Genomic DNA, 19,407 nt, shown 5'->3' on the forward strand with positions numbered 1-19,407 from the left:
ATGTTTGCCGGTTAAATGATCTTTGACTTAGTGCCGACAATGGGATTGCATCATTTCAGCTTGGTACGGCTTAAAAGTTCGTATATGAAATGCTCACTCAAAACAGCCGATTTTGTCGATTTCTTAAAAGTCAATATTTAGATCACAGAGGTGACATTGTATTCTGCATTGCCTCCTCAGTTTGTCCAAAAATATATAGTGTTTATATATATATAGTATATTTCAGTGATTGAGTGCCGGATCTTGAGCCTGGGGGCTCGAGCACCGACTCGCCGGTGCTTGAACCCCCAGGCTCAGGCTCCGGCTCGCCGGACCTCCAGCCACGGCCAAAATTGTTTGTTTTGGTCTCGGCTAACCAAAGATCGCAGATCCATCTACTGATACAAAACTACCCTAAATACCTCCAATGGCTCTGTCTTGGTCTCTGTATCGCGCTCTTGTTTGATGCGGCTTCACTCTAACACTCTATCTATCTAATGTATCCTTAGCGGAAACTTAAATGTCGCCGGCTCTTTGTTTAAACTGAACATGGCTGTGATCGATTTTGATTTTGACTCTTTTTATATTTAGTCAAGTTTTGACTAAATATTTTAACATCGAGGGGGAATCGAAACGAGGGTCGTGGTGTATGTGCGTGTGTGTGTGTGTGCGTGTGTGCGTGTGTGCGTGTGTGTGTGTGTGTAGAGCGATTCAGACTAAACTACTGGACCGATCTTTATGAAATTTGACATGAGAGTTCCTGGGTATGAAATCCCCATACGTTTTTTTCATTTTTTTGATAAATGTCTTTGATGACGTCATATCCGGCTTTTCGTGAAAGTTGAGGCGGCACTGTCACGCCCTCATTTATCAACCAAATTGGTTGAAATTTTGGTCAAGTAATCTTCGACGAAGCCCGGGGTTCGGTATTGCATTTCAGCTTGGTGGCTTAAAAAATAATTATTGACTTTGGTCATTAAAAATCGGAAAATTGTAAAAAAAAATAAAAATTTATAAAACGATCCAAATTTACGTTTATCTTATTCTCCATCATTTGCTGATTCCAAAAACATATAAATATGTTATATTACGATTAAAAACAAGCTCTGAAAATTAAATATATAAAAATTATTATCAAAATTAAATTGTCCAAATCAATTTAAAAACACTTTCATCTTATTCCTTGTCGGTTCCTGATTCCAAAAACATATAGATATGATATGTTTGGATTAAAAACACGCTCAGAAAGTTAAAACAAAGAGAGGTACAGAAAAGCGTGCTATCCTTCTTAGCGCAACTACTACCCCGCTCTTCTTGTCAATTTCACTGCCTTTGCCATGAGCGGTGGACTGACGATGCTACGAGCATACGGTCTTGCTGAAAAATGGCAGCTACTTGACTAAATATTGTATTTTCGCCTTACGCGACTTGTTTTTTTTTTTAACAAGTATAGGAATAATAGTTGCGGTCTTTTGTAACACATTTCCTTTTTATGCATTTTGTCTCTTTGTTGTTATAGTTATCATTAATGTATGATATAAAGTACTAAATTGGTTCAGGTTTTAATTTTACGATGCACTGTTGAGTACAAGTGTTAGTTATTCATTAATATTGTTTTAATCCTTCATCGTTTTTAGTTTTGCACTGTGTTATGTCATTCTCCTAAAAGTATTAATGGGCTTTCACCAGCTGTTCTTTTGCCATCCGAATGCGTTTTGTTTCTTTGGTGGCAATTTATGATTCTTTGTTTCACACGAGCAACTCAGCCTCCTGCCTGATTTTGTAAGTTTTTATTTTAATTTTATATTTGTTTATGTGTTGCTGTTTTTGCTATATACTCAATTGTCTAGGTCTAGAAATACTGAAATACAATAAGGCATATTGTTAAACAAGTCGCGTAAGGCGAAATTACAACATTTAGTCAAGCTGTCGAACTAACAGAATGAAACTGAACTCACTGCATTTTTACAGCAAGAACGTATACTCGTAGCATCGTCAGTCAACCGCTCGATGCACAGGCAGTGAAATTGACAAGAAGAGCGGGGTAGTAGTTGCGCTGAGAAGGATAGCACGCTTTTCTTTATCTCTATTCTTTTTAACTTTCTGAGCGTGTTTTTAATCCAAACATATCACATCTATATGTTTTTGAAATCAGGAACCCACAAGGAATAAGATGAAATTGTTTTTAAATCGATTTCGGAAATGTTATTTTAATAATAATTTTTATATTTTTTAATTTTCAGGGCTTGTTTTTAATCTGAATATAACATATTTATATGTTTTTGGAATCAGAAAAGGATGAAAAATAAGATAAACGTAAATTTGGATCGTTTTAAAAACATTTTTTATTTTTTACAATTTTCAGATTTTTAATGACCAAAGTCAGTAATTAATTTTTAAGCCACCAAGCTGAAATGCAATACCGAAGTCCGGCCTTCGTCGAAGATTGCTGGGCCAAAATTTCAATCAATTTGATTGAAAAATGAGGGTGTGACAGTGCCGCCTCAACTTTTACAAAAAGCCGGATATGACGTCATCAAAGGTATTTATCGAAAAAAAGAAAAAAACGTCCGGGGATATCATTCCCAGGAACTCTCATGTCAAATTTCATAAAGATCGGTCCAGTAGTTTGGTCTGAATCGCTCTACACACACACAGACAGACAGACAGACACACACACACACACACACACACACACACACACACACACACACACACACATATACCACGACCCTCGTCTCGATTCCCCCCTCTACGTTAAAACATTTAGTGAAAACTTGACTAAATGTAATAAAACATGGTTTCTGGATTACATTTCGAAGCTTGTGAGTCTTATATTCTTCATGTAAACGTTGTGTGTATTTCTGAAATAAATAATCTAAAAGTGTTAATCTATGTTATCCAAAACACACCAGGGGCGGACGGCGAGGGGGGGGGGGTCTGGGGTTTCCGGACCCCCCCCCCCCCCCCAGCCCAATTTTTTTTGTTTTTTTGTTTTTGTATTAATCAGTGACAAAATCTGCTGCCTGAAACTGGTAATGATCATCCTCAGAATGCACCAGATTGCACCATTTTGCATCTTTTTTTTCCAAATTTTCCGGGGGGGGGCATGCCCCCGGACCCCCCTAGCAAGCTCGGCGCAAAGCGCCGTCGGCTCGGCGCTTCACACCCATATCTTCACAATATCATACTTTGGGAAAAAACCCACATAAAATGAACTGATCCGCCCCTGCACACATACACCTTATCTCTCCCCTAAAAATATCCTTCCCCTCTTTCTCTCACTCTCTCTCTTTCTGTTCTTTGTATGTATTGCTTCTTTCAACATTTTGTAGGTTTTTGCTTGCTTGCATGCTAATTTTTCAGGTGTTTGTTTGCTTGTTCTTTTTTGTTTGTTTGCTTATTGGTTTGTTTGTTTGTTCGTTCTTTTGTTTATCATTTATCTGAATGTGAGCTTGTGGCTGAACGACAGTTACGGTACACATGTACTTTTGCGCATCCGTTTGAACTCGTGAACTCGTGGTACCTCTGTGCTATCGAGGATTCAAACCTGTACTATCGGGGATCCACTAAGGTTTCCGAGACTGTGTTTTGTCTGTATTGAAATGGTCTGGCGGAAGAGCCGATCCTTTAATTTGCATAGGTAAAATGATCGCTTTTCGGTACCCGACACCTCTCTGAGTTGAATTTGTTTTAACCTTGTGACGTAGGCACGCGGGATGTTGTGGGTTGGGGCATTTACTTTTCGCTGGTGCTTCGAACAGAACAGACGTAGGCCTATCCAGTGAGCGGTCGCGTGGCAGGTTTGCTACGAGCAGAAAGGGAACAGTAATGTGACTTTTCTGAGACGGGTATGTTATTCATATGCTATTCTTTTTACATACTGGGTAAAACAGCGTTAAAGTATGCGGGTTGTGACCTGCTTTGGGAGGATTTATTTGAATGTTCAAGTAGATTGTTTTGTGAGTTGAATGTTCGGGAAAACTTTTGTTTATTGAATGTTTTAGAAAACCGTTTGAGTGTTTGAGAGAACTGTATGTTATTCGGAAGGAATGATGTGTTTTGTTGTTGTTAAAGGATTTAGTTTGTGGTGGTTGAAATTGTTGAGTTGTTTATGTATGCTTATGACGTGCATTCTGTGATTTACAGAATGGCGGAATGTGCGACGGGGTTTCGTTAGAGGGGTTCAGTTAGGTTTCGTTAGAGGGGTTCAGTTAGGTTTCGTTAGAGGGGTTCAGTTAGGTTTCGTTAGAGGGGTTCAGTTAGGTTTCGTTAGAGGGGTTCAGTTAGGTTTTGTTAGATTGGTTTTTTTGGGAATTGTTTTTAGGTTGTTTTTTTAGACTTCGTTTGTTTTAGATTAGAGTTTTATTGGGTTTTTTTAATTTCTTTTGACTAAAGTTGAGAGTGAGGATTTAGAGTAGAGTTCTGGAGTGTAGTTTGGAGGGAGGATTTAAAGTGTTGTTTTAAAGCATAGTTCTAGAGTGGGAATCTAGAGCATAGCTTTAGAGTAAAGGATTTAGAGTGTTGTTTGGGGGTTGTTCTAGTTTTAGAGAGTAATACATTGGAAGTTTTGTATTGAAGGTAAACCCCCGCTTTCCCACACATTTCCCCTCACCATCATATGGAAATAAAGAACCTGGTAATTTAACCTGTGTCAGTTTGTTTTGATTGTTTGAGCTTGGCGAGAAAGGGGCACTCTGTATTATTTGACCCCGTGATCAGGGTAGGTTACATTTGGCACTCGGTTACATGAATCTAATTTGATTGCATTCTTTCCATACCATCCTGAAGAAGGCAGTTACATGCCGAAATATTCATTTAAACGTACCTAATCCTGGTTACAGGTGTGGGTTTTTTTTAATTTAAATTTTTGTTTTGAATGTAAGGATAGGTTGTAAGTGTAAGCAGAGACATAGATAGAAGAGATGCGAAGCGCTGTCTTCCCGCTCGCGTTATCTTCGCCTACGGCAGGGGCAAGTACCAATCCTCCCACTGGCGCCAAGCTGGCAATTGTTGTGTTTTTTAAAGAATTATAACTGTTTCATAGAAAATCATAGATAATAAAACATGCAAACTGTTAATTATTTGCACTCAAGAGAAACAGAAAATCACAAGAAGAAGATTATTGCATCATTTGGTGATTAGAAGATGAATCCTAAAGTAAGCAATTTCGCTCATTTCTCCTCAAATACTTTTTATCCACACGCCAGTGTAAATGCGAGAACCACTTGAGTGAGACTTACAAGCATCAAATTTAATTACAGCGCGTCAAAAATTATACAAACAGATTAATGTATACACCAGTAATGCATTTGCCAGTTAAAGGCACAGTAAGCCTCCCGTAAACCATCACAGATACGGTCAGGCTTTTACACACAGTACAAACACCCTTTCATTTAAACACTCACCGATTGAGAACATCCTAGGTGCCCTCCGTAAAGAGCGAACAATTTTCAAATAATTTATTTTTGCGTGGTTTATCTTACCCCTGAGCCATCGTGAACCCGTGTGATCCAGTTTCCCTTTTTCACAATGTAGTCGTCAGTTAGTCATTTGAATGCGACTCGATGTGAGCTTATTTACAATAGCACGTTTTTATGCACGAAACAAACGGCTGTGGTTCACAAGAACTCTAGCGATGGCTTTTGACTGTTGAGAGGAACGGCGATATGCATAAACCGTCGTCTGCTACGACCCTTGCTGACCCTGCTTCCGGGCTTTTCTTTTTTCAAACTTTCACAACTTCGAATTGTACTGATCTTGTCTTGATGAAAAAAGAATTCTTTTATGATTAAAGAATGTTTGTGTAACAAGCTGTCAATTTATTATTTAGATTTTAAAAGTTAGGTCTAGCGCAAAAACGCACCACGGTCCAAAAACATTTTGATAATCATCGATTCACGGCTATCGCCAGTTTACATCGATAGAATGAGACCCGAAGGGAAGTAACTCATGTTTGACCTGAGTTCAGGATGGGTCCAAAAAGTGTTCGAGACAATCTGCAAAATTAATTCTTTAAAAATTGCTCGCTCTTTACGTAGGGCACCTAGGATGTTCCCGTTTGGTGAGCGTTCAAATGGAAGGGTGTTTGTACTGTGTGTAAAAGCCTGACAGTATCTGTGATGGTTTACGGGAGGCTTACTGTCCGGGCGTGAATTCCGGTATTCATAACAGCCGTCCAGCACCAAAACGAGGCGCCATTGTTGTTGAGGACCAAGTCCACTAAAATAAATTCTTTGAAAATTTCTCACGCCGTCTCGACAGAAAGCAGCCAGGATGTTCCCGTTCGGTGAGCGTTCCGAAATGGAAGTATGCTTGTAGTATATGTAGACGCCGCTCGGGGAGCTCTGTGATGGTTTACGGGAGGCTTACTGTGCCTTTAATCTGAAGCTGGATATATCCAAAGAATTATTACAGAAAAGCACTTCAAATCGGTGTCAGAGAGCAAGCGAACAACAACGTAGTACGGGATGATGGCTGACAATCGCGCGAGGTCACGCTGACCGAGCGCGGTACCCCAAGAGTTCACGCGAGCGGCCTCGCTTCGCATCTCTTCAATGTATGTCTCTGGTGTAAGAAAAGGCGTTGCCTTAGACATCAAGACACCCTTTCACTATCTTTCACTCTCTATCTCTTGATAACACATGAAAATACACATATTAATTCGAACGCACATACCCAACAACATGCAATTACAAACATAAACATTCACTCAATGCCAGCGTTTCCAAAAATATGATGAAAAATAAAATCACTCGGATAAGAGAATGAAGTTGCCAAAATAATTCTTATATCCTGAGTCTTCGGATGAGAAAAACTCGTAAAAGAAAGCAAAAAACTATTTCCCCTCGACTTTCTTATAAGCGGGTTCCACTGTATTCTGGTAAAAAGATTCAACTCGGCATCAGAGACCAAAGGAAGTAGTATTCATTTGGAGATTTCTATAGCACGCTGAGTATGTTGCTGCGAGGGCGCGCGCGCGCACACACACAAATACACACGCACGTACACGCATGTTATCCATACCAGTTGTCATAAGCAAATTGAAACAGTTTTAAGTTTCTATCTCACAACAGAGGCGGGCTATAAACACAAAGCTCCGCACATACCTGTTTCAGTGTTTGTTTCTTTTCTGCATAGACCTATATATGTTTTCTGGCACTCGAAGGCTTCAGTCGTTCAGAGAACTCGTGTAGGCTGACTTTAAATTTGTTCTTTTACAAATTACAGGTTCAAGTTCAGGGTTAGTAGGCTACTTGCTAAAATCGAGATGCTGGAAGTAGACCGAGCGACTGTGATGGTGTCAGCCACCCTCAGTGTCGGGCTTGGTATTGCTATTGGTTGGACGCTGCGTGGACGGGCTTCTACTGCAAAGACATTGAAGAAAGGACTGTTAGAGGATGTAAGTTGTTGAAGAAAGGACAGTTGGAGGATTGAAGATGTTGATATGTCTTTCTAGCGAACATGAATCATGATACAAGCTCAATCATGAGTAGAACTAGACCCCAGTTTTTTGGATCGAAATTGAATGTATAAATATGTTATATATATCTATATAATAATATACCTGTGGCTCTGGCATTGACAGTTCTGTTGAACCAGTACTAACTTATGTAATTAGGCGTAAAAAATAAAAAATCAGCGTTTCGGGTTCTCCCAATGGACCCTATTTTTTTCCTCCCGACCCCAGAACTTTTGTTTTTTTATACCAAAAACAGAATATTTAAAATAGCAAATCTCAATTTTGCAAACTTGACAAGGAAAGGTACTCTTTTCTGACATCTAGGTGACAGCTTGCAGAAGTTCTGGCCAGTAAAAACCACATACAAAAACAAAACTGAGACAAAAATGCAACCGGCCTACCAACCCTTTATTTATTTTTTCCTTTGTTATCTGAAACAAACATTTAAATTTGTCTTGTTCTATTTGTTGACTTTCAGTTGTTATCTATACATGTGTGCACTTACAATACAAATATCTGATTGATTGAAATATTTCAGTTGACAGATGGAATCCAAGCCATGTCAGATTCCGGGGAGTGCAAATTGGTGTTGGTTGTCAACAATGAGCTGAAAATGGGAAAAGGAAAAATTGCGGCACAGGTATTGTATGAATATAATGACATTTCTAGGCTATATGGTCACAAGCTCATGCGGAGGGGTGTACAACAGGGATGGCCAAATCGTCAGCCCGATCGCCAGCGGCGGGTAACAAATCTACTGGGCTAGTATAGAAACCGTTTGTCGGCTGGCCAGTGAAAATTCTGGTCAAATGCAAAACTTTCAATTGTTGTATCAAGTTTAAAAAGCCATATAAACACTGCAGATGCAGGAACTGACGTCTGCAAAAACATCACCATATGTTCTAGTGAAACGAGAACGAGGCTCCTGACTCGGACACGATTCCGACTTTTTATTCGCTCTTCGGCTGTTGTGCTGATTCCAAATCCATAGCAAAGAATGCCTGGAAGAATGATGCCGTAAAAGGAGAAAAATAGACAGTAGTAGAAAGAGAAAAGAGATTGATCATTCAAAGAACACTGGTGAGTGAATGCTGATAGCGGGGAGGGGAGTGGTTGGAGTTCGATGGGGAGATGAGGGTGGGTTTTATTTTGTCAAAACTGAATGTCCAAGAACACAGAAAGACATCAAATCACACATTTTTTACTGGACCAACATACAGACCTGGGAACCCATACAGTTTCGGCGTATTTTGTACGCATGATTGTCTAAAATACGATCAGTACGGTCGGTGGAAAATAAATACGATCAAACAAATTCATAGACTACTTTTCTTCACAATCGTAACTTAAGTTACGATTGTGAAGAAAAGTAGTCTATGTTAGTTAAACCAATCCAGTATTTGGGAGGTTTGAATGATGTGTGGAGTACACTCATTTTTCTGAAAATACGCCAAGTTTCTTTGAGAATGCTACAAGTGCAAAACAGGGGTTCCCAGGTCTAAACATAGCTCAAGCTGGACTATATCAAGTCACACAAAACAGTTTGCTCACAGTCACAAATCTCAGCGAGTGCAACTTCCATGAAAAACATTGCAAAATCAAGCCAGGCAAGGCACTAGCTGGGAAAGTCTAGTCATCGTTGACTGCTGCCCGGTTGTCTGTCAGACTTATCACTGCTATTTTAATTGTGTAAAGAAATGTGAAAGTCATAAGTTTTGTGTGTGGTATTTACCGGGCCAGCCAAATTTCTGACGGGCTAGTGACTTTCCTGCAGTTACTTGCCGGGCTGGCAAGTTAACATTTTGAGATTTGGTCATCCCTGTACATATATATATACAGCAAACATTAGTTGAACAGTAAAAACAAACAAACAAGATAAGTTGGCTACCCAAATTTTCAGCCAAAGACCTTCCTCAGGGGCGTGTAATGCACGCAGACAACGATAGCTAGGTTACGAAATCGCATGGGTTGCACAGCAACCAGAACAACATCTGGTTACTAAAACACATTATTTATTTACTTAATAAGTTAGAATCTTGTACTTTCGATTTGTTTCTACTGTACTTTCGTTTTGATTCTTAAACCAAAGCAAATATCAACACAATGAAATGTCCAAGAAAAAATTACGTCAATGGCACATTACTTAATGACGCTTCACATTCTAATGACGTAGTTTACAAGATCTAAGCAAATGGATACCTCTTCCCGCCCTTGCACAGACTGAAAGCAGAATTTGTCAAGTAAGTTAATTCAGTGCTTAATACTGCCGGATATGTTCGACAATTGAATGTAGATTAAAAGAATGACCCTCATTATCTTTTCCTTACACAAATAACTAAGATATTTGCTTATTTGTCTTTAATAATAATAATAATAATAATAATAAAACATTCTTTTATAGCGCTGTTCACCGCCAAATGGCAGTCTTTACATTAGACATTAAAATTCAACATTTTACATATAAAGAGTTTCCTCGTAGGAAATAACATACAATTAGCATTACAAAAAAATTTAAAAATTCATAGACAACGACCACTTAAGTTATTTATTACCAATTCAGTGCCCCATATGGCTTTTTGACCAATCAGGACGGATTCTAGGTGACCTGTTAAATGTTATAACGTTCAGGCAGGGACCCTGTTTGTATATCAAGCTAAAAATTGACAAAACAAAGTAAAAATGTAAATCAACAAGAAATTCCTTCGAGGTAGGAAAAACACCCCCGTTGGTCAAAGGGAAATAACCATTCTCACTGCCACCAACTGAGAAGGTTATTTCCCTTTGACCATTAATATGTCACTCTATAAGTCCTTGTAGAATCTTAATCCACCAATAACTCCCTAACCGTGTGTTTGACTGGTCCCAATTTTTGTAAGGACCGTCTCAGGAATGTATAGAACCTGTTCACCAAGTTTGGTGACGATCGGTCCGTTCATTCTTGAGATCTATATGCGAACACAAACACACAAACACACAAACACACAAACACATCGACCGAAACCTATACACACCCCTATACCGGGGGTGTAACAAGATCAGCGTGATTTATTCTACAGAATGACACTTCAAATGCTGTCAGATAATACTCTCTTTATCTAATAAAATACCGATAAGCGAGTTTTGTCGATGGGTGCTTTACGGAACAGCAAGGTACCGCCCATCCTCTGAGTGTGAAATGCCGACCCGCTCACTTGAAATCTAAATTACCTAAGTTCGGAAAATCAAGGGAAATTGCGTCACTCGCGTTACGTCAAATGTATCTTTACGTCATTTCCCATCCGTCTTGAGTCGGTTCTAAATCTGTCGCTCTCTATTCAACAAGAAAAAGCGAAGCAACCGAAACGCATGTTGAACATGGTTTATCTTGTGAGATTGTTGTGTGTCAAACGCATTTGATCTGTGAATATTCATCACGTCAGGAGTATTACTCTGATTGGCTGACCCAGGTCACGAGAATTTTAGCGCTCAGTTCCCATTGCGGCTATTCTGTCTAATTCGCGGGGTCGCTTCGAAATTTGTTTTGGTCGAATTAAACGGTAATAAAACCGTTATTTCTAATATGCGGACTGTTAGCAAATGACAACAGTCATGTCTCACAAACGATATCAGCATTCGCCTAAAAGGCTCATGCTTGATATCTTTTTCCTCGACATGCCTTGTTATCATTTGCTAACAGTCAGCATATTAGAAATAACTCATAATAAGATAATCTAGAAAAATTGTTTTTAAAAAGATGAAAATACATAAGATAAGTAATAAACACATAGTTACACATAAAAAGTCTGACAATAAAACAGAACTTGCATAAAAGCGTACAGATCTAGTATAGAACGCAATACGAAATTCCTTTTAAGAATCTCACCAAAGCATATACCTACACACTGACACCCACATCCTCTCCCTTTAACACACACACACATGCGCACACACACACAAAAACAAACATACATGCACTCATCCGTTCATACATACATCCACATACACACACCCATGTACACACACACAAACACAAATACACACACACATACACACACACACACACACACACACACACACACACACACACACACACACACACACACACACACACACACACTAACTCACACACAGACACACTGACATACATACATACACTTACACACATGCATACGAACAGGCACATTCTCACATAATTATATCAACATACAATCATACACACATATATAAATATACAATTATATGTATATAAAAATATCAGAAGTTGTGAAAGAAACAATTGAAAGTCAGCAGAGACTTTCTACTCATATATATATACCCTTTAGGCTTTTTCAAATTTCCCTTGTTTTAACCTAATTTCTTGGTTAAAACTTGTCTAAATTTCTAAATTCTTTCTTAATAAATATCAATTCTACACTTTGGCCTTAAATCCAAGTGTTTCCCTTCACAGATATCCTCTTGGGGTTGTCAGATGAGGGTAGTCTCCCATGCCAACAGAAGCTACCATTCAGAGAATGGTTTGCTTCTTAGTTGGATACCATGGGTTGACAACTCCCGCCATCAGTACCACCTGACCACTGATGAGACACAATAGTGTCGAAACACGTGTCTGGTCTAGGTACAAATACAATGGTCCTCCTCAGGACTAGATTACCTTGCGATACGTCCCCCACAAAGGGACTTTGCTCTGTAAATCTCGGTCCCCCTTGAGGAGGGTCTGATGCTCCCAATAGGCTGTCTGTGAAGGGATACTTATTTCTCTCTCTATCTCTGCTAAGAGATTTTAACAAATCTCGGAAGAAAGTCTCTGCTGACTTTCAATTGTTTCTTTCACAATTTCTGATGTTTTATATCTATATATATATACGACTTGTGTCTGTCTGTGTATCTGTGTGTGTGTCTGTGTGTGTGTCTGTGTATCTGTGTCTTCGCGATGCACGGCCAAAGTTCTCGATGGATCTGCTTCAAATTTGGTGGGCTTATTCAGAGAGACCCCGGACACAACCTCATCGATGAGATATTTCAACACGTGCTCTCAGCGCGCAGCGCTGAACCGATTTTGGTTCCACCTCAGCTACCCGGGCCCCCATACCGACACACCAAAGCCGCTACACCACATCACAACGCCAAAGTTCTCGGTGGATCTTTTTCAAATTTGGACACCGTATTCAGCTACACCCCGGACACAATATCATCGATGAGATATTTCAACACGTGCTCTCAGCGCGCAGCGCTGAACTGATTTTGGTTTTTGTGTTCATTTCACCATTATAAGTAACTCTTCCTTATCTTCTCATCTTCTCCAGGTTTTCAGCGTTTACCTCCCTTCCTTCGTATGGTGCACTATAGTTTGAGGGAGGCATCTTCGGATATTCCCGTTCTGTTACTATTTTTAGAAGGTCACCGCAGTGTCCAGAACGTAAATTGGACCCGTAAATTATCCTCGCTGTAAAAGTGCAAAGGTCGAATCAATTTATAGCCACGCGAAAAATACACTGTCATCTATCTCTCTATAGATACAGCTTCTCTGTGTTTGTGTGTGTGTGTGTGTGTGTGTGTCTCTATGTGAGCAACACCTGTACATTGTTCAGGTCTGTTTGTGATGTGGTCTGGCGGCTTTTGTGTAATTTTATGTACTGGCCTTCCTTTGACAGTTCAAAAGGGCTTAGAGATAAGCTCTAAATTGCTCAGTCCTGTTTGAGTGGAGTTCGCCTCCAAAGGTGATTAACACGGTTACATTCGTCGACAAGGATGGGACTCGATATGGTCAGGAATGGCATTATGGCCACTGAATCATTTTCGTGCTGTTCCCATTCCACGAATCTGGGAGGGACCTAAGCTTGGCGGGTCCATTGTTCGGACCCGGCGAAGCCGGCGTACGGCTCTAAGTACTTCTTCCCGGCGAAGCGGGTATTCATTCTAGTATATATATATATATATGAACATATGAGAAAGCCTCTCTAGGATGAGGAACTAAGAATTCTAAGCTACTTGCCTAATTTTCACCTTTCATTCACTTATCCAGCAGGTTTCAAGAGATAGTCCTTGTAACAATAACTATAGCATGTAGATCATTAATCCATCCTAAGTTAACAGTACATCAACATTATTTTAGCTATACAACTGTGTTATATACAGAATGGTTTTTTAGGAAGGATCTGGATTAACAAGGTTATATTTCAAATGGCTCAAATGAAACCATGGTAATGCCAGCTTAAGTCTCTAGTCTAATCGTCACTTTACATTCCTCCATTCATTCTTTTGTCTCTATGGGTTTAAAATTAAAACCTGGCCCCCATCTTCTCCAAGAATCAGTTGTGATCATGTGTGTGTGTTTGGTGATGTTGCAGTGTGCCCATGCTGCAGTGGGCGCTGCAGAGCGTGCCTACCGACAGGACCCTGACAACTTTAAACAGTGGCGTCTGCACGGCCAGGCTAAGGTGGTGGTCAGAGCAGACAGCACTGCAATGCTGTGAGTCAACCATCTGAGTTCTCTAGTTTTCCCCAACATGCTGCTGTTGGATTTTGTGCACATGCTTGAAAGGTTTAAGAGTGTTTAGGAGTTTTATGCTGTGATCAGTGTATACCCTGAAATCCAGCAGTTATAAAAATGTTGATGTCAATTTCTGTGCCCAATGTTTTTTGATGGTTTACGTTGTGTTTTGAAGGCAGCCAGGGAGAGGAGGTAGGCACCACTCTGATAAAGCTGGCCCTAGAGAATGTGAGATGTCTAACATCTCGCTCCCCTACGACCAAATATGGTTCTGGGACTACCTTTACCGTACCTTTACCATGTGATGGTCCCAGGGGCAGACTTGTGACTTGTCAAGGAAATCAGGAATCTTTGCAATCATGAGTGTTTGATCTTGTTCATCAGTGCAGAGCTCCCCCCTTTGCATGCCTGAGTTTCAGCTGTAGTCGTGGTAGCTTAGTCTTCATACAAGTTTTGCGTTGTATCTTATGGTGACTACAGGGTTCAAAACCAAGCCATTTTTCCTCAATATGTAATGATGACAATGGTGGAGGTGGTGGTGATGCAAGTGGTAATTATGTTGTGAAGCCAGGTGGTGTGTGGTGACGGCTAGCAGTACAGATGTATGTTGTGAAGCCAGGTGGTGTGTGGTGACGGCTAGCAGTACAGATGTATGTTGTGAAGTCAGGCGGTGTGTGTGGTGACAGCTAGCAGTACAGATGTATGTTGTGAAGCCAGGCGGTGTTTGGTGACGGCTAGCAGTACAGATGTATGTTGTGAAGCCAGGCGGTGTGTGGTGACGGCTAGCAGTACAGATGATTGTTGTGAAGCCAGGCGGTGTGTGGTGACGGCTAGCAGTACAGATGTATGTTGTGAAGCCAGGCGGTGTTTGGTGATGGCTAGCAGAACAGATGTATGTTGTGAAACCAGGCGGTGTTTGGTGATGGCTAGCAGTACAGATGTATGTTGTGAAGCCAGGCGATGTGTGGTGACGGCTAGCAGTACAGATGTATGTTGTGAAGCCAGGCGGTGTTTGGTGATGGTTAGCAGTACAGATGTATGTTGTGAAGTCAGGCAGTGTTTGGTGACGGCTAGCAGTACAAATGTTTGCACTGTGTGACAGGAAGGAACTAGGCCAGAAGGCACTGTCTGTGGGGCTGGTGTCATGTCTCATCGCTGATGCAGGAAGGACACAGATAGCTCCAGGATCCAAGACTGTCCTGGGAGTTGGACCAGGTCAGTGCTTATATATTTCTCACTCCTAGGACATTGAGTCTGCATGCCTTTTAGTTATATCATACTAACAGGCATGCACAAACTCACGCCAGCAAAATTTCATGATCTTGCTCCTGGAAGATGATGATGATGGGGGAGGGTTATGCCTGAAGGGAATCTGAAGAGCAGCTGGCTTTCACATTAACACACATCTTGAAAGCAAGTCGGCAAGGGTTTAGAGGATTGTTGTTGGTTATGAACATGATTTTGGCAGGTACATAATTCCTCAGGGTTTGGAAGCAGGCAGTAATTAGTTTGTGTTTTTTGTTCAAATTAACATATTTGTCTGCAAAAGATACAATGGCTTGAGTGAACTTTGATATCAAAATTGGCTTAACATCTGTTTTTTTGTGACAAACCAACTCCTTTATCCACAAACATAGGGAGTCGAAGCAGCACCAAATTAAGCAATGTGAAGAACCTTAACAAAAAAACCAAGTTTTTGTAATCATGAACCCCTTTGTTGGAGAAAAAAAGCATATGTAAATGTTTCTTGTGACAATAGCGTCACGTGTTGTGACTTGTAACGAGAAACATCTGAAATTTATGTTAGAAATTCAATAAAGAATAGTAATACATTTGCTACAAACCTTTGATATCATTACATTCAAACATTTCAGATTACAATGAAAGCAGCTTTATTGGTATTTTTTCACAAATAAACTATGTGTGGATATTTTAAAAATGTCATCTGACAGGGAGCACCTTTTGGGAGTTGCCCACATACATTTGGAGAAGGACCAAATCAAAGACTAAATAGAGAATACTACAGGGCTTGCGGTGTCGTACCAGATTTACACAAGTTGCTTTTTGACTCACATGCGAAGCAAAAGTGAGTCTATGTACTCACCCGAGTCGTCCGTCCGTCCGTCCGTCCGTCCGTCCGTCCGTCCGTCCGGAAAACTTTAACGTTGGATATTTCTTGGACACTATTCAGTCTATCAGTACCAAATTTGGCAAGATGGTGTATGATGACAAGGCCCCAAAAAACATACATAGCATCTTGACCTTGCTTCAAGGTCAAGGTCGCAGGGGCCATAAATGTTGCCTAAAAAACAGCTATTTTTCATATTTTTCCCATTTTCTCTGAAGTTTTTGAGATTCAATACCTCACCTATATATGATATATAGGGCAAAGTAAGCCCCATCTTTTGATACCAGTTTGGTTTACCTTGCTTCAAGGTCAAGGTCACAGGAGCTCATCAAAGTTGGATTGTATACATATTTTGAAGTGACCTTGACCCTGAACTATGGAAGATAACTGTTTCAAACTTAAAAATTATGTGGGGCACATGTTATGCTTTCATCATGAGACACATTCGGTCACATATGATCAAGGTCAAGGTCACTTTGACCCTTATGAAATGTGACCAAAATAAGGTAGTGAACCACTAAAAGTGACCATATCTCATGGTAGAAAGAGCCAATAAGCACCATTGTACTTCCTATGTCTTGAATTAACAGCTTTGTGTTGCATGACCTTGACCTTGGGTCAAGGTCACATGTATTTTGGTAGGAAAAATGTGTAAAGCATGTGAGTCGTATGGGCTTTGCCCTTCTTGTTTTTTTAAAGTATTGAACTGCAATGGTCCAGTTTCTAAAAAACAAAGTGGTTTTATATGTGGTGGGGTGGAAGGAGCATGAAGTTGAAGATATGTAGTACATGTAATGGTAGGTGAATGTAGTCTCCTAGTTGTAGAAATTGACCTCTAGGTAAGGAGAACACCATGTGGGTGCTTCTTTAGTGTCTTGCACTGGACGAACAACACTTACATTTGTCACATGGACTTCACAAAGGTGTAGAAAATATAGACCAGAGTTCATTGGCACAGACAGACGCATCACTGGAAACGACAACTCTGGAAAAAACATTACTGCTGGTTCACATTTCTCGTTTATTCCTGTTCCTTTCCATTTCTCTCTTTGCCAACCCAGCCAAAGGCTGGATGGCCAAACCACAAGTACATTGCAGTCTACATCATGCTGTCTCTATGATATGACAGAATAGAAAACAAGTACGTCCTCACTGTCTCAGATAGTTCTTAATTCTCAAAACAAATCTCAAACGCTGTGAAGTACATAGAAATGGGTGGGGACAAAGCCACCAATCAGAAGTTAGCTAACAAATCAAATTTATTAACGAGACTTATCGAGACTAACATCGCATCTCATTGGTCAAAACAAGTAAACAAATCACAATCTTGCAAACACACGTAGCGCGAGAGAGAAAACTCACATTCTAGCAACCCCTTAACAAAGCTTTGATCTGAGCCCATCAGACAACATAAGAACATGCTCTGAGAGGCTGCAACTGGTACGGTCATAAAGTTACATAACTGACCACCTGCAGGCCAGAGCTACCCGTCTTTCTCTTTCTTTCGGGAGGCGGCTTGACTTGAAAGGGATCAAAGGCTAGCCTCAAGTGGATAGACACAGACAGCTAAGAGCGTTTACAATCTATCAGTGTCTGATGGACATGTGCATTTCAACATTTAACCAGAGAACAGATAATGACATCAGAGAAAACATGAAGCCATCAACAAAACTTACACTGACATCAATGACACCCCAAAACACCCATTCTGATGACTTAGAAGCCAATCTAGCACTTGGCTACATATAGAAGGAGCTAGGTGCTGTTTCAGCTACTACATAGCAGTATGCATGTTTGTGTGTGTGTTACAGGACCCGCTGCTCTTGTGGACCAAATCACTGGACATCTCAAACTCTTATGATTGTTGACTGTACTTTTTTGAATGAGTGAGTGTGCGATGTACTTTTTTTGTAAATAAATCTTGCAAATCTTGGGGTGACTGGTGGGAGTATTTGTGGGAGACAATGTGAGTATTGTTACTATATACAGGTAATACTTGTACAGCTGCATTTATTCTTTAAAAGTTCAGAGATGGCAAGGATGGCCAAATCTAAGAAATTTAACTCGCCAGCCGGGCGAGTAATCGCAAGAAAGTCGCTAGGCCTTTGAAAATTTCACTAGCCCGTTACATACCACACAAACTAGCGGTGATACGATCGACAACTGGGCTGTGGTCAGCGAAGAATTGTCTTTCCCAGCTGGTATCTTGTCTGGCTTTTCTTTGTGGTACTATTCGTCACGCAATTTGCACTCAAACTGTGAGCGATCTATGTTTCGCGCGACTTTATATTTTCCAGTTTGAGCAATGTTGTTCCAGTCAAAAAAGCGTTCGTTCTGTCTTTCTGTGTTCTTGGGAAATCTTTTACAAAATAGAACCCATCATCTCCCCATCGAACTCCGGCCACTCGCAAGTGTTCTTTAAACGGTCAATCTGTTCTTTTTCTCATATACTGTTTGTTTTTCTCCTTCCTTTTGGTATCAGATTTATCAAGTTATTTTTTTATTTTGGTTCACCTGATGACAGACATATGTGGCGTACAAACAGCCCAGCCGCAGTGCAAACAACAAAATGCCAGAAGAGCATCTGAGATAGGAGCCTCGTTATGTTTTCCTATAACATGGCGGTGTTTTTGAAGACAACAAAAATTCCTGCATTGTAAAGTGTCCCAATGACTTTAAAACTTGATAGTACAATCGAAAGTTGTTTTACATTTTAGCAGAATTTTCACTGGCCAGCCGGGCGAGCTGCCAGACACCCCCCGCGGGTTAGGGGGAAGAATTTACCCGATGCTCCCCAGCATGTCGTAAGAGGCGACTAACAGATTCTGTTTCTCCTTTTACCCTTGTTAAGTGTTTCTTGTATAGAATATAGTCAATGTTTGTAAAGATTTTAGTCAAGCAGTATGTAAGAAATGTTAAGTCCTTTGTACTGGAAACTTGCATTCTCCCAGTAAGGTCATATATTGTACTACGTTGCAAGCCCCTGGAGCAATTTTTTTATTGGTGCTTTTGTGAACAAGAAACAATTAACAAGTGGCTCTATCCCACCACCCCCCCCCCCCCCTTTCCCCGTCACGATATAACCTTGAACGGTTGAAAACGACGTTAAACACCAAATAAAGAAATAAAGAAAGAGCTGCCAGACATTTTCCTAAGTTTCTACTAGCCCGGGGCATTTTTTTACTTCCCCCTGGCGACCGGGCAGACGATTTGGCCATCCCTGCATGGACATTTAGGGGAAAAAAGGTTTAATATTTTCTGTGTAGCTTCTTGAGTTTATCTTTTACCAGTGGTGCTATAATATTATAAGTGCAGTAGATTGAGCTTAAAAGCTATAGAACAACAAAAATTACATGTATAACCACATAA

The 19,407-nt window shown here is 40.3% G+C and overlaps 1 protein-coding gene across 1 annotated transcript; it reads left to right on the forward strand.

Annotated features, from left to right (window-relative positions):
- The first annotated feature begins 6,862 nt into the window (after positions 1 to 6,862).
- On the forward strand, positions 6,863 to 17,970 carry LOC138975909 (peptidyl-tRNA hydrolase 2, mitochondrial-like). Its single transcript, XM_070348676.1, has 6 exons — positions 6,863 to 6,934; positions 7,210 to 7,381; positions 7,980 to 8,081; positions 13,768 to 13,889; positions 15,013 to 15,125; positions 17,850 to 17,970. The coding sequence occupies exons 2-6, from the start codon at positions 7,250 to 7,252 to the stop codon at positions 17,897 to 17,899; spliced, it is 519 nt and encodes a 172-aa protein (XP_070204777.1). The 5' UTR covers positions 6,863 to 6,934; positions 7,210 to 7,249; the 3' UTR covers positions 17,900 to 17,970.
- Positions 17,971 to 19,407: the final 1,437 nt, after the last annotated feature.

This window comes from Littorina saxatilis, linkage group LG9, assembly GCF_037325665.1.
Source record: "Littorina saxatilis isolate snail1 linkage group LG9, US_GU_Lsax_2.0, whole genome shotgun sequence".
Lineage (NCBI taxonomy): Eukaryota > Metazoa > Mollusca > Gastropoda > Littorinimorpha > Littorinidae > Littorina > Littorina saxatilis.